At 47.2% G+C, this 16527-nt stretch overlaps 1 protein-coding gene across 3 annotated transcripts; it reads right to left on the reverse strand.

Moving 5' to 3' along the window:
• Positions 1-1542: 1542 nt before the first annotated feature.
• ORAI2 (ORAI calcium release-activated calcium modulator 2) lies at positions 1543-15546 on the reverse strand. Of its 3 annotated transcripts, none has more exons than XM_080983205.1 (3): positions 15443-15546; positions 7480-7720; positions 1543-3802 (listed from the first exon to the last, which is right to left on the reverse strand). In XM_080983205.1, the coding sequence occupies exons 2-3, from the start codon at positions 7705-7707 to the stop codon at positions 3257-3259; spliced, it is 774 nt and encodes a 257-aa protein (XP_080839331.1). In that variant the 5' UTR covers positions 7708-7720; positions 15443-15546; the 3' UTR covers positions 1543-3256. The 3 variants fall into 3 exon arrangements, with proteins under 3 accessions (XP_080839331.1, XP_080839330.1, XP_080839332.1); XM_080983204.1 differs by lacking the exon at positions 15443-15546 and adding an exon at positions 11942-13092; XM_080983206.1 differs by lacking the exon at positions 15443-15546 and adding an exon at positions 8504-8843.
• Between the last annotated feature and the right edge of the window lie 981 nt (positions 15547-16527).

Raw genomic sequence — 16527 nt, forward strand, 5'->3', positions numbered from 1 at the left:
AGTGGTACCTCGGGTTAAGTACTTAATTCGTTCCAGAGGTCCATTCTTAACCTGAAACTGTTCTTAACTTGAAGCACCACTTTAGTTAATGGGGCCTCCTGCTGCCGCCGCACCCCCGGAGCACGATTTCTGTTCTCATCCTGAAGCAAAGTTCTTAACCTGAGGTACTATTTTTGGGTTAGCGGAGTCTGTAACCTGAAGCGTATGTAACCTGAAGCATATGTAACCCGAGGTACCACTGCATCAGGTGGATGTGTTGTTGAAGGCCTGGTAGAAAAGGAAAGTCTTTAGCTTGTGTTGAAAGCTAAGCGATGCCTGCACCAGCCATACCATAGAAAGGGAACTCTGCAACGCTGAGAAGGTCCTAACTCAGATCAAAACACCGCAGGCTTCACCCAGAGCTGGAATAATGAGGGCTTGCTTTGCTGGTGGATCTTAAAAGCCTAGGCAGGACAATACAGGGAGAGATTGTCTAGAAAACTAGATGCTAGGGATTTGTACGCAACCTCTGAGACCATGAATTGACAGCATAATTTAACTGGGTCCATGTTGCAAGGAAAAGGATTCCGACTAAACATTAAGGAAGAACTTCCCAGCAGTATGAGCATTTGAAAGTGGGGAAGAATAACCTTGGAAATTGATGGACTTGGCATCCCTGCTAAGTGGCCCTCCCGTCTGATTTAAAGTGACCGGAGGGCCACTTAGCAGGGATGCTTGAGCAGATTTCCTGCATAGGGAAGGGGTTGGGCTTCATGATGTTTCAGGTCCCTTCCAACTCCATGATTCTATGATTTCCCCCCACTGTGCTACAGATTTACTGATATCATTTATACACCATCTTCGTAATATTTATCCCAGGGTGGTTTATAATGAAAATTAAGAGAGTCAATAAGTACTACCTGCAGACCTCCAGCTCTTGGAGGCCTTGTTCCCAAGGAAGCTTGCAACTCCAGACTTTGCATGCTGTTGTGCTGCCAAGGGAGTCCCACACACTTGCATCACTGGGGTTTTGGAAGAACTCGCAGATCAAATCCATATCAGGCTTGTGATTTGGGCCAAGTGCAGAAATGAGCTCGGGTACCCCACAATCAAGGGACGTGGGTGGCGCTGTGGGTTAAACCACAGAGCCTAGGACTTGCTGATCAGAAGGTCGGCGGTTCGAATCCCCGCGACGGGGTGAGCTCCCGTTGCTCGGTCCCAGCTCCTGCCAACCTAGCAGTTCGAAAGCACGTCAAAGTGCGAGTAGATAAATAGGTACCGCTCCGGTGGGAAGGTAAATGGCGTTTCCGTGCGCTGCTCTGGTTCGCCAGAAGCGGCTTTGTCATGCTGGCCACGTGACCCAGAAGCTGTCTGCGGACAAACGTCAGCTCCCTCGGCCCATAGAGCGAGATGAGCGCTGAAACCCCAGAGTCGGTCACGACTGGACCTGACGGTCAGGGGTACCTTTATCTTTACCTTTACCTTTACCCCACAATCGCACAAGCCTTTCCCTGACTCTAAAGGACTTCAAAGAGGTAACAGACTTTTTTTTAAAGCATCTCAAAGATTGCTTAGAAGTATTTAATAACTGGCAGTTTAGGCAGATTTCACAATTTACACGTGGTGGGGGAGGAGTGAGGAGATGTAAATGTAAATACAATATACTTATTAGTTATAATATGATTAGTGTGTCCCGCAGGCAGCCAAGCATGAAAAAGAAGGAATGAGGTATAGCCGTTAAGGACATACTACCAATATACAGATTAATTAAAACATTTTGGCAACAGTGTTTGTACAGCAAATAAGGTCCAAGTTGCTGTATTTTCTTTCAGAACAAGACTGTTACGCATACAAAAGAGCACTTTTTTCTCTTTTCAAGGTGCAGTTCCCAATGACCGCAAACTTCTCACGTACCATACAGTTATCCTGTTGTTGCAATACAGAAACGCCGGGGATGTCGTAAGCCTCCGTGAAACAGGACACAACGGCTCAAGCAGCTGGCAGATGCTATGCGGGTTTGCTTAAAAGTTGATCCCAGCTCAACAGGGCTACTTCATCACAAATCAATTGTTGATCATGTTGTTGCACGAGAAAGAAGTCTGGATGGCCCCTCAATTTTTGATTTCAGTTAGCCAAACACACTCCAAACATTGGTGGCCAGCGGTGGTGGTGGGTGGCATCCTGTATAAATGCTGTTTAAGTGTCAAAGCAGCCAGCTCTTCAGGGAACAGAATGCTTCCAGGAAGAAGAGGCCCCATCCCTCCCTATGTCCTACCCCCATGATATGATTCTTCTTCCTGTTTTTACATCACTGATATAGCTTTGGGCACACACAAACACGAAAAACTGCTCGAGCAGCAGCTGATGACGGCTGTTTGGGCTTAGGGGTACCGGCCGACCAGCTCTGCTCTGTGTCAGTTTTCAAAACTTGTGCAATGTACAAGTGGACACTGTGCCCATTCTAAAGAGCATTGGGGGTTGTGCTAGGAGAGAGATTTTCAGGCTACAGCCTTTTATATACACACAGCGACAAACTTTGGTTACGCATTCACACCTGCATTTCTACTTGTGTAAAATACTACATGGTGCTCTTTAAAGCCCTTCTGTTCTTTGCGACCTGGTTTTTGTGTTGAAAGACAGATAACCTCCAGCCCTTTCACAGAGGCAATGGAGCCCTCACTAGCCGCTTTCTCAATGGGAACTCTCTCCACCCTATAGAAGCTACTTGAACTGGACAGAGGAAAAACTCCTTATCTCTGAAAGCATCCACCGCCCACACCAGTTTCTGGTCTTTTCACAATTCCAGAAATAGTCCCCGCCCCGCCCCCCCAGTGTAAAAAAAGTCACTGTGGACACATTTCACAGATGTTCACATACTGTGATTTACAAACTCCTCTCCAGAAGCGAAGTTTGTAAATCAATTGCCAGTGAGAGCATTACACCCCTTTCCTCACTCTGCATAGAAGCCCCTGCAGAAAAACACAACCCCACTTTGCTAAAACTGATGCATATTTTTAAAAATTGCTTAATCTGTCTCCCCACCCACCTAAAAATGTGGAAAGCTAAAGGACAAGCCCATCTTCAAACAACTGCATAGATGTAGGTAAAGGGTTCAGTTTTAACGACACAGTAACATCACCCACAGATTCGAAGAGCTGGCCGCTCAGACCTGCATCCACCGAGGAACGTTTTGGCATCTGAGAACGTTAGGCACCTGGGGGTTAATTCCTGTTATGAAAATCCTCAGAGCTGCAAACAGAAAGGCACCCCCTGGCCATCACACAACCTGCAGCCCCCGGTCGTGCCCATCCAGCTGCACTTTCAGTTTGTGGAGCTCTTCAATCTCCCGGTTGTGGCGCTCGGTTTTGTGGCGGACGAGGGAGCGGTAGAAATGGATGGTGAAGACAACAAAGATGATCCCCACCGGGACCATGATGATGGTGGAGATGAGGGCTGCCTGCCACCCTGTGTGCTGGCTGGTCTTCTGGACAATGGCGGTGCCGTTTCTCAGCACGGAGTCCACGGGCAGGAACTTGATCCAGCACAGGAGGACGACCTCGGCGAGGAAGAGGAGGATGCCCAGGACAGTGGAAAAGCCCCAGGCCAGCTCAATGTAGGGGTGCATGCGCTCGTGGGGGGACTCGCTGATGGAGTTCAGGTTGTGGATGTTGCTCACGGCTTCCACGTTGGGGAGGATGCAAGTGCTGATGAGCAGGGCGAAGAGGTGGACAGCCACAAGGATGGTAGTGCAGGCACTGAAGGCAATCAGCAACATTGGGGGGTACTGGTACTGCATCTCCAGCTGGACCTCCACCATCGCCACCTGAAAAGCAACATCCGTGAGTGTTTGCTTGCCTCTACAAAACCCAGGAGACAGTTGGAAGTAAATCACACCAGTCAAGTTGCTCTTTAATAGCAAGAACACAATTAGCACAGACTGGGCAGAGCGTTAGGCCTGATGAGCATGGCAGCTCATCCCCGGTAGGTCTTGCCTCATGAATCAGTTGCTGAGACTGATAGTCCCTCCAAGCAATTGGAGACTGTGCCTGCGTGCAGCCAACCTCTCCTCCGCCCTTTTCATGCCTCTTCTGGTTCTGGGAGACAAGTGGGGAGGGGAGCTTGTCACAGCAGGAGAGGGAGAAACCTGTCATTCGTCACCAGCCTGACTCATCTCTGCCTCTTGGCCTCCCTCCTCTCCTGTTTCAACTTCTGCCTCTGATTCTGGACATCTCTCTACCACGGACTCTCCCAGCTCACTAGGCCCTGTTACCCCTTCAGCTTCCGACACCTCCTCTTCCCAGTCTTCTTCCTCTGACCACACATTGTAGTCCCACCACCAATCCCCGGGCTCTGAGCTTTCTTCCCTTGGAGGTTCCTCAGCTGGTTCCTCCCACTATTCCTTTGCATCCAACCAGTCTGTGACAACTGCTAACCCACAAGAACAATCCACACAAGCGATTGTCATTCACGCAATGCATGAACTAACACGGACTTCACTGTCTTGGGACGTGGGGATGGCTCAGATGGTTTTAAAAAGGGGACAAATTAATAGGGAATAAATCTATAAACAGTTACTATTTAGAATGCCTATGTCCAGAGGAAGAGTATTTATTTATTATTATTTGTTATAAGTGGGACTTGATCATTATTTAAGTTCACAGGTGTTTTTTCCCCCATATGTGGCAGCTACACCCTCGAGGGCATTTCCTTTTTGGGGAAAGTGTTTTATGAAGCTGCTTTAATCACTAAGCAAAACACACCTCTAGATTCCAAGATCACCCTCTTTTCATTCCATGCGGAAGCTGCTCGGGATCTTTCAAATAGTAATAAAAAGTGTATAACTCGTTTAATGACTGCGGCAAGCCTTATAATTATGAAATTCTGGAAGACTTTAAATATAGACCTTTTGGAAGCTTGACTGTCACAACTTCAGGATCTAGTTTTGATGGATAAACTAACTTCACACACGCAGGGAGGACTGAATGCACAGGCATAATAAAATCCAACACTTTATCTTCAATCTGGTGCAAATTTATTATGTACGCAATGCTGAAAGGACATGGCTACTGACCACCTGCAATGTGTGGTAATTTATGGAATGACGCCTTTATTCCATAAGTGACATGACTCTTTGCACAGGATACTCGATTCAATTCCCCCTCGTTTTCCCCCGCTGCCCAAAAGCCAGTCAATGCTTTTTTCTTTTCTTTTTTTCAATTTAAGGGGGCAAGGTTGCTAGCAAGCACAGATTTTGACAGGTTACCAAGACCAGGCCAACTCAGTGCACCTCTGCGCTAGAGTGCGCTTTCAGTTCACACAACGTTACAAGGAAGCCCAAGGTCCAGGCTAACGCCTTGTGTGAATTCAGCACGCGCTCTAGAACATTCCTGCATGTTGCAGGTTGCTGAGTTGGCACAGGGGTGCCTCAGCAGACATACAGAAAGGCTCCCTGAAGTGGGAGTGGTGGTGTCCTGAAAACTACTCCACAATTGTGCCAGACCGAGAAACCATCAGGGTCAGGTCTCTCTGGGAAAACATTTTCTAAGTAGGTTAATTCAATATACAAATTAGCAATAGTCTGTGCTACGGTGCCTTTTTGCATGAAAATACACACACACACCGGCTCCAAAGAACATAGGAAACTGCCTTATACTGAGTCAGACTCCTGATCTATCTACCTCAATAGTGCCTGCACTGACTGGCAGCAGCTCTCCAGGTCTTTCCCAACTCTGCCTAGAGATGTCAGGGATTGAACCTAGGACATTCGCATGCAAATCATGGACTCCACCACTGAGCTTTTACAACAGGACATCTCAAGCAACACCCTCGGGTTTCCACTGCATAGACCAGTGGCGTAGCGTGGGTTGTCAGCACCCGGGGCAAGGCAAGTAATTTGCGCCCCCTAACCCGTGGATTTTAGCAGGGGGCAGAGAGCTGCGAGTGCGAGCGCCCCCCCCAGATGTTGCACCCGGTGCGGCCGGCCCCCCCTGCACCCCCCACGCTATGCCACTGGCATAGACGTCTCCAAGGCATCCTCGCTGGCAGGCCTCAAGTTGATCTAACTTCTCTACCAGTAAGGCTTGCGCTTGCTGCTGGTGTAGCTTTGCACATTCTCAGGCAGGGAGACAAACATGGCACTGGGGTTGCAGGTCACTGCAGCATCTCTCTTGCCATCCATGTCTTTTGGTCCTACCTGCACCATGAGACGGCACTCAGGGCCTCCCCCTCAAAACGCCCACGGGGGCAGGCTCACAAAAGGTTTAATATTCTTAGATAACATGACATACAAAGTGATGTCTGTTCCATGCTACTACAGCTGAACAGAAGCCTCCTATAATGCTTATATTTCATTTTATCTTCCCTTCCCTTCAGGACTGTGGCAGGGGAAAGAGGCCATGCCCTGCTCAGTTATCTATTAGTGCCAGATGGAAGGGGCCGATCAGAGCCGTTTCGACAGAACCGCCCCACCTTATTAAATTTGTATACTGTTCTCTACCCATAGATCTCAGGGCGCTTCACAACATAAGATCACAAAATAAAAAAACATAAAATACATAATGAAAACAACCCCCCACACAGACATTTTAGAAGAGTGTTGAATGACAGTCAGCCAAAGGCAACTAAGGTTTGAACCCCTTTCAAAGCCCTCTCACTTGGTGTCATAATGTGAGCTGAAGCCATCCAAAAGGCACATGGAGCTGTGCCAATTTTTTCAGGCACAGAAATGAAACTGACAAGCTGCTTTTATTTCTACATTCAGGGGAGATGAGCACCAGGAATCAGAGTTGGCCCTACCATTAGGTAGAGCAAGACTCAGGGTGGCTGATTTGGGGTGATACTAAAGGGAAGCAAATGATTAGCTATTTACCATTGTTGTACAGCATTTTTATTTTTACTGCCAGGACAGGGAATGGGAGAGGCGTTGGTGGGATTTTCTAGCACAGGTGTTAAAAAACTTGACTAGCCTTAGGCACATAGCTGTCAACTTTTCCCTTTTCTTGTGAGGAATCCTACTCGGAATAAGGGAATTTCCCTTTAAAAAAAGGGAAAAGTTGACAGCTATGCTTAGGCACTACGGACCTTGACTGGGCTACCATCCGTTGCTCTGTTTCAAGCATCGAAATGCCCGGGACTGTTCCTGGGGGGAGGACAACACTCTTCCAACAAATTACCACTTAGAATCATAGAACTGTAGAGTCGCAAGGGACCATGATGATCAACCAGTCCAACCCACTGCAATGCAGGAATCTTCTGCCCCATGTGCGGCTCGAACCCAAGACCCTGGAATTAAGAGTCTCATGCTCAGCTATTCACATGGTGTGATTGCAGATGCATGGGGGGAGGGGGTTTTGTACGCTGTAGGTTTTGTCTCTGCCTCAGGCTGCTTCTGATCCTGGGTCAGCATTAGGACATTTGCATTAGCTATTAACCGCAAGCTACAGACCAAACGGTTCAGAGATCAGAGCAGATTTTTGCAGACAAGCTGCTATGAAAACATACCATAGCAAATCCAGAGAGTAACGCAGAAGTCCGGCTGGAAGCTTTCAACTTGGCTCGGCTCAGGTACAATTTCCGCCATGAAAGGGCCTGGACGGAATGATGGTTGGATGTGACCAGCTCGAGGTAACTGCGACGCACCCAGTCTCGGTAGTCCATGCCCTTAGCGGCCGGCTCAGTGCAACAAGTGGATGCGGGAGGATCCACGGGGACATTTAACTCGGAACTCATGATGAAAGGCAAGCTGTGGGAAGGTTGAGAAAAAATCAGCATTGCAAACACCAGATACACGCCAGGCGCTGTGCGGAAGTCAAAGCAAAACGAGTCCTGGCTTGCAATCTAAAAGCACATGAGATTAGAGGAGAGGGTAGCTGGAGCAAAATGAGAAACTCCCCACAAGTTGGAGAGTGTAGGAAAAGAGGGGGAAGAGAAAGGATGCAAAATATTCAACAGTCAGGCCAGGAACAGGAAAGAAATTTAAAAAGCGAAACAGTGCATGGATAGGTAAAACACAAGAAGGAAAAGATGAGTTTTCAATAATTTGTGAGACAAAGAAGTCTGCAGAATATTTTGAGGAAGACAGGACAGGACAGGAAGCAGGGAGATAAGAAACAGCTCGACCAAGGGTGAATTTAATAACTACAAAGGCAGATAAAAAAGAGAAGATCATGAAGGGATTTAAAAGTTCAAGTGAGTAAGTTTAAATTGTATCCGAAGCAAGAGAGAAAGCCGGTGAAGGGGAACACGTAGGCCACCTTTGCATGTAATGTTAAGCCAGATGTTCTGGCTTATAGTGGTTTTTTGAGAATAAGCAGTGCTACACGCTGCCCGGTTGCTCCAATTTCCCTTCTCCTCAGTCTGAGCGGAATAAACAAATCAAGAAGCTTCCCGTTACATTTGAACCAAGGATCACAGTCCGCTGTTTCCTAACAAGCCACGCTTGCTAGCCAGCCTGGAGCTCACAGCTTGCTGCTGCCTTGCTGGTCCTGGCAGGAGGAACAAAGAGGAAAGGGGTGAAGTTTCTTACCTTTTAGGCAGCTCCCTCTTGCTCCCTCTCACCCATACACCTCCTTTTCCTTTTATTGTTCCTTAACCACTCATCCCTGTCCAAACACTCTCATTCTGCCAAATACTACTGCCAGGAGATATGCAAACGTAGCTGTCTGTGGAGCAGCGCTGTTTGCATAATGAGAGCAGAATGCGGGGGTGGAAGGTTCGGCAAGAGAGAGGAAGAGTGTTTGCTCAACCCCCCGTTTCTCTGAGCAGGTTCTCTAGAATCCCTCTTCCTTGCCATCTACCCCAGAGTTTAAAAATCCCAAGTTGCTAAGCGATATGTTGGAGCAAAGGCATTTAGTCTCTCCCCCCCCCCCTTGTGCAAGGATTGGTTCTTTAAAATTCAATGCTCGCACCTCAAAACATTAGTATTTGCTCCAAGTATTCAAAGCCTCCTCCCCTTTCCCATCTACTTATATGGTGGAAATGGAGAAAGCTTTCATTCATGAGCCACAATTTTAGAAAAAGAACTGTGTGTGTATGTGTGAAAGAGATGGGGGGGGGGGGAGAGAGAGAGAGAGAGAGAGAGAGAGAGAGAGAGAGAGAGAACACTCAGACAGAAAGGAATTTAAGCTCAAGGTAATAAAGACTACAGTGAGATGGACCTCACTCACTTATAAAACACGGTTCAAACAGAAAATCAGATGTGAGGGCTGCAAGGTTGGGAGTTCTATAGTAGTTCCACGGGCACGATCAAATAATATTCCCAGCTTTCTTACCCCCAAATTATGTATTTGCCCCAGAGATGCAACATGAAGATAGCCACAATATTGTATAGGAAGAATCCTGTACTCTGTTACTTTTATGAAGTATTGGTGCATTCATTTTCCCTGAAGCACACTAATTTCATTTATAGAACTGATCTTCCACTTTTCAGCTTGGAAGCTCTCAAGAGGCTCACCGAAGGAAAACATATTTAACATGGAAGATTCTAAAAATTTAAAAAATGTAAAGCATTCCCAAGGACAGTTTGGAACACACTATTAGAAATACCAACGGCTTTTGAGGGGACAGGGACAAGGAAGGTGTTTGCTTGGTGCCTAAATGAAGAAAACAACGTTGATGCTGGCCAAGTGTCCCCACGGAGGGAATTTCAAAAAGAGGAAGCATTGCTGAAATTGCTCTGTCTATATTTGAGGGGGATAACTAGGGCAGGGTCCCAGGTTCATGTAGGGGAGAGATTCAAGAGCGCACTGGTAAATTTAGGCTTGTGTAATTAAAACAGATCAAGCTTTGTGCAAGAAAATCAGAATGAATGCTCAATAAACAGGTCACCTGGGTGAGCTCAGAGAAGTCAAGGTAGTGTGTGAGGGGCTGGAAGTTGCCCTGTAGGTATGCTGGGTACCATAAATATTTGCCACATCTTTGGCCTCTTAGATGCCGCTCGGCGCAATCCAATCCCTGCACCACAACAGCTACCTTTATTCGGAAGATATGACTTGAGTGATATCGATAAAAAGGAATGTTTTATAGATAAGAACATCCAGTTCAGCATCCTGTTCTCACAGAGGCCAACCAGAAGTTTCTGGAAAGCCAGCAAGCAGGACCTGAGTGCAACATAGGGATGCTCTCCAGAGGCATAGTTGGGGGGACGGGGGGGCACTGGGTGCCACACCGCGGGGGGCAGCACTTACCGTGGGTCGTGTAGTGCACCCAAGCCATGCCTCTCTCCTGGGAGTGATGCAGCGGTCCTGGTGCCTGCAGGCTCCATGCTGCCCGAAATGGCAGCGTGGGGCTTGCTTCTGCCTGCTGCCTCCGCCACAGCTGCCCTACAGCCCTGTCCTGGCTTGCTCTGCCCAGTGGGTAGCTTGTCCTGCCCCCATGGGCGATTCATTCTGCCCCCGGGCACCCAAGTGACTAGCTACGCCGCTGGCCCTCTCCCTACTTGTAAATCTCAGCAACTGATGTTTAGAGGCATACCGCCTCCAAAAGTGGAGACAGAACTTAGCTATAAATTCTACCCTGCTCTTTTCAATGACCGCACCTAACAAAAGCTCACTGTTCTCTTCTGGGAATAATTCAATGAACTGCTGACAACCTATTATGCCCCAATGGCTTCAATCCAACATACCTTAAATAAGAGATTGTGAACCTGTGTCTGTAAGATGTTTTGGACTTCGAAAGGCATCATAAGACGAGTTATGCTGGATCAGATCAAAGGTCTGACCAGTCCAGCATCCTGTACTCACAGTGGCCAACGAGATGGCTATGGGAAGCTCAGAAGCAGGGCAGGAGCGCAATAGCACACTCCTCAACCAATATGGCCAATGGTCAAGGAGGAGGAGTTCTATAATCCAGCAACATCTAGAGGGCTGCAGGTTGCCCAACTCTGCCTTACAGACTGTCTTCTCCAATGGCCCCGTTCTCATCTCCAAGCTCTGCAAAAGATGACCTCTTAATGGTCCTACTGGTGTATCAGGTTTGCAAAGGGAAGAAGAGAAATATGATCAGTAGCTTCCTCCAGGTTTCCTTCCCCCCTGGAGACTCACTGAAGTCCAAGCCCGATCACCACCCTGAAGTGTTACTAGACCTCCCTTTGAGGATCACAAAGACCAAGATCTAGGATCACATTTGCAGTAAAGGATCACAATCAAGGATGACCTTTCAGGAGGATCACAGCCAAGTTAGAAAAGAGCAGAGAAATTTCTATGAGTTTTGTTGTGTTTTATACAGCCCACTCCTACGCTTTTGAAAGGCTATGAACTGAAATAGTGTGGGGAAGCTGCTACGGCAGGGTCTGGCAATTGTTTTAGCCTCAAGGAGTGGGTGCCCTACGTCAGTGGGCATGGCTGGCAGTAGGTGTGGCAGTGGCTGGATCCAATGTTGTCATTTACACACACACACACACACACACACACACACACACATTCACACACACTCCAATACAGTGATTACAGACTGTGGCATTCCCAGGTAGGCTTACATAATGCAAATATGCATTAAAAACATGTTTGCCTGATCATCACACATCATGACTACCAAAAGGGCATCTTCATGCCTTCTCCCTCATGGATTTAATTTTATTACATCTATAGCCTACATTTTCTCCAATAAGCTCAATGCTCTGAACTCTACTTATGATCACAATACTCCTGTTAAGTTGCATGAGGGTGAGAGTTAGTAACTGGCCTGATGTCACCCATGGAGCTTCATGGCTGAGGGTGGATTCGAACCTGGGTTTCCCAGGTGCTAGCCCAGCATTTTAACTGCTACTGGGTTATTGGATCCTAATTTACATTCAATACAAGAACCTTTAAGACACCCCCTCCTCTCGCAATCTCAACTTACTCCACCAACCCCTGCAAAATGAAGCGGCAATACCAACTCACAGACTATATACTTTACAAAGCCGGAGGCTGAAAGAACATCAGATTACCACAAATTATTCATTGTCTTGGAATAAAAAACCTACCCTGATGTGGAGAATGCAGCCTCTGCTAAGTCTGGGCCCCCGCTGTAATTCCACGGGCTTCGGTGGGCATTGCCTTGGAGAGAGCATTTGGTCTCGCCACAAGTCATGTCAGCAAAGCACTCCGAAGAGGGGAAGTGCTTTAGGAGTGCTGGCTGATGCTGGGTTCGATCTTGTTTGTCATCTCTGCTTCAAAGGCAGCAGGGGGAAAGCCTTACATCTCTTTTCTTTCCCCCAAGAGCAGTGAACAATGTAAGCAAGGGGGGGGATATCCTTGTATGCACCAGACTCAATCTTCTTTTTCCTTGAATTAGTTTTTCAATGTATAGTCTCTCTCTCCCTCCCCCCCCCCCCAGCTATAGAGGGGGAAATGGGGGAGGAAAAGCCCACAAAATGAAGGAGGTACAATCTGTAATATTTCCATGCAAAACTTGAATTTGTCTTTGCATGCTTCCTGTAAATTTCACTCCATCTCTTTTCTCAACAAATCAGAGGTTATTTCTTAGTACCCCTCTCTTGGGACCCCTTCTTCATCACCCCACGGACATTTGCAGGACATCAGTGAATCTCTGTTCTCTCCCTTCTCCCCTGCCCCTAACCGCCACTACTCCAGAGTTTTCAAATAATCTATATTTTTCTTCCCATTTTGTGCTGCCAATAGGAGACCAGATTCCTATCTGTCTAAGAGCAACTGTTCCCTAAAAGATCATTGTTCCAGATTCCTCTGTTCTTCCTCACTCCACCCCTAGAAGTGCGTTCATTTCTTCCTCCCGACCAAATAGCCTTGCAGGGCAGCTAACTATATCATATTTGGCTGAATCAGATATACATGCCCCTTCTTCCATGTCTCCCGCAGATCTCCCTGCCCCCAGCCTTGTTCTTATGCATTCAGAGGCTGCCCTGTGGCACAATCGAGAGTGAAATCTTTTGTTCCAAGCAGATCGATGGATGCAGAGCCAGTGCTAAGAGGACGATTAGCTCTAGCACTGTTTAGCTGGTGACGGAGGGTGCATGATGAGTCATTGGAATGAGGCCATGATCTATTACTCACGTAGAAAAATGCAGGTTCATCGTAATGTCTGAAATGCAGCACATTTTGTTTCCTGCCATAAACACACAAATTGGGAGGCAGTAATGCTTCTGAATGGGACGTGGGTGGCGCTGTGGCTTAAACCACAGAGCCCAGGACAGAGCCGATCAGAAGGTCGGCAGTTCGAATCCCCGCGACGGGGTGAGCTCCTGTTGCTCGGTCCCTGCTCCTGCCAACCTAGCAGTTCGAAAGCACCTCAAAGTGCAAGTAGATAAATAGGTACCACTCTGGCGGGAAGGTAAACGGCGTTTCCGTGCGCTGCTCTGGTTCGCCAGAAGTGGCTTAGTCATGCTGGCCACATGACCCAGAAGCTGTCCGCCGGATCCCTCGGCCAATAAAGTGAGATGAGCGCTGCAACCCCAGAGTCGGCCAAGACTGGACCTAATGGTCAGGGGTCCCTTTACCTTATAACTTTAATGCTTCTGAATACCCGTTGCTGGAAACCACAAGAAGGGGAGGAGTGCTCTTGTGCTCGAATCCTGCTGGTGGGTTTCTCAGAAGCGTCTGGTTGACCACTGTGACAACACGAAGCTGGGCTACATAAGCCACTGGCCTGATCCAGCAGCCTATGTTCTTAAACTGAGTAAGCAAAATGCACATAGCCATGGAAGCCGCTCCACTGTACAAAAAGGAAAAGGGGAAAGTTGATGTCCAGCAGGCATCTTTCCCCTGTCTCTCCTTCAGTGGGGTGAAGGTGGATGGAATCATGCCTGGAATCTAGGGTGGTACCTTTTCATTGATGAAGTGAGAGAGTTAAGGATGCACTGAATACTCTTCCATGGAAATCCATAGGAATTAAAAGCATCTTGTATGTGGACTATGCTGTGTTTACACTTTGAGCTCTCCTCCCTCTCTCATTTGACACACATGAACACCTACTAGGCCAAATGAAGGTCTTCTGTTTGTCAAGCATTAAATGGAACCACCTTTGCTCTCTTACAGCTGGCTAAAACTCTGTCCCTGAATGAGTGAATGTTTATTATTACAGCTAAACAGCCCGCATAGTAAAACCTGAATCTCAGCATATTTTTTTACATGAACGTTATGTCCCTGAACATGTGCTGCAGCTGTGCCAATGCCTGCTTTTCCCACCTTTCAAATCCATCAGCAGAAAACCATCTTTACCCACATGGCTTTTGGCTCGACCCTTTAATACCCACCCCCATCTGTAACTGAGCTTTGATCATGACTCGCCCTCATATGGCTCCTCATATCTCTCAATACTTCCCCTATTGTCTTAAATACTTCCCCTATTGTTTTAAATAACAAGCTCCTTCAAGGCAACAACCTGCATATTTTTGTCTACAAAATTCCGTAAGGCAACCTGTAGCCCTCCAGAGGCTGTTGCACTCCAGCTCCTGCCAAAAGTCAAGGTTACAGCGAGCTGTACACTCATGATGTATACTGATGCCCTGGGGAAGAGCACTAACAACATAATGAAGACTTACAAAATTATATAGGAAAAAACAAACAGGTCTCTGCCCCCAAGGAGTTTACAATCTTAGGGTGGTACTCAGTGCTAGCTCTTCGTCAGAGTAGACTCACTGAAGTCATCATGGACATGACTAAGTTAGGACCATTACTTTCTATAGGTCTACTCTGAGGTGGACTTAGTTGACTACAACCCTTGTAGTGCAAAATGTGCATTTACTCAGAGGTAAGTCCCCACAGTGTCTGGGTGGGGGCTTGGCGATACAAGCACCCGCATCACATACAGAAGGTATCGGGTTCAAAAACTGCCATCTCCAGATAATTCTGGGAGACTCCTGCCTAAAAACTGCCCCTAACAGGCAATATGGAATTATTGTCCTTAACCGTAGGGTTTCTAGACATTTAATTACGTATTAATAACACAACATTATATCCACATTATTTACTATGCATCATTTCACACTGCATTGCACTGTATGGATATGCTGCACATAGAATACACACATGCTGTTAAGATTTGGTTGGCGAGGTTTGTCACTAGTCCAATCCCTGCCCTGACTCTCCTCTCCTGACTCTTCTGTCAACAAACAAGATCTTAGGTATTGAGAGCCCTTTTAAAAAAACGCCACTAATGAATCGGGGAGAAGTGACACACGTCCCACACCATGACGGATCCTATTCCTCAAACGTGCAATATGGTGGAGCCAATTATTATTATTATTATTATTATTAAACCTCTTTATGCGCCTATATTATTATTATTAGATACTTTTGGTTTGTTTTAAGCCGTTTTCAATATTATGCTTTCCTAGGAATGCTGTGTTTTAATTGTAACCCGCCCTCGGACCTTGGGGGGGAGGGAAAAAATAATAATAACAATAATAATAATGGCAATCAATAATAATAGCAATATGCAAATATGCAAATGAGCAGCTCCCCATAGCAAGGCGTCTCCCCGAAGTCCAGCCCTCCTGCCGACTTACCCCACAGGCAGCAGCAGCAGCAGGAGGAGGAGCACCGCCGCCCCAGCCCCACTAACGCCGCCTTCGCCGCTGCCAAGGCAACGCCAGGGTCCCGCCACGTGACCGCTCTGGAGTAGTGAGCACGTGACCAAGCCTCTTCTCTCCCTGCTACCCCTCAGACAGGTCTCGATTCCCGGCAGGCGAGAGGAGTCAGGAACGAGCGCGTGTTGCAAGAAGGGGTTTCATGTTTTTCGTTTTTCATTAAAGAGATAAACATATATACTCTCTGTGTGTATACATATACAGCGAGAGAGAGATACATATACATACATATACACATACACATACACATACACATACACATACACATATACATATACATGTTGTTTAGTCATTTAGTCGTGTCCGACTCTTCGTGACCCCATGGACCAGAGCACGCCAGGCACTCCTGTCTTCCACTGCCTCCCGCAGTTTGGTCAAACTCATGCTGGTAGCTTCGAGAACACTGTCCAACCACCTCGTCCTCTGTCCTCCCCTTCTCCTTGTGCCCTCCATCTTTCCCAACATCAGGGTCTTTTCCAGGGAGTCTTCTCTTCTCATAAGGTGGCCAAAGTATTGGCGCCTCAGCTTCACGATCTGTCCTTCCACTGAGCACTCAGGGCTGATTTCCTTAAGAATGGATTGGTTTGATCTTCTTGCAGTCCATGGGACTCTCAAGAGTCTCCTCCAGCACCATAATTCAAAAGCATCAATTCTTTGGCAATCAGCCTTCTTTATGGTCCAGCTCCCACTTCCATACGTCACTACTGGGAAAACCATAGCTTTAACTATATGGACCTTTGTCGGCAAGGTGATGTCTCTGCTTTTTAAGATGCTGTCTAGGTTTGTCATTGCTTTCCTCCCAAGAAGCAGGCGTCTTTTAATTTCGTGACTGCTGTCACCATCTGCAGTGATCATGGAGCCCAAGAAAGTAAAATCTCTCACTGGCTCCATTTCTTCCCCTTCTATTTGCCAGGAGGTGATGTGACCAGTGACCATGATCTTGGTTTTTTTGATGTTGAGCTTCAGACCATATTTTGCGCTCTCCTCTTTCACCCTCATTAAAA

Source organism: Podarcis pityusensis (genome assembly GCF_964106645.2).
Source record: "Podarcis pityusensis genome assembly, chromosome: 15".
In the NCBI taxonomy this organism is placed as follows: Eukaryota; Metazoa; Chordata; class Lepidosauria; order Squamata; family Lacertidae; genus Podarcis; species Podarcis pityusensis.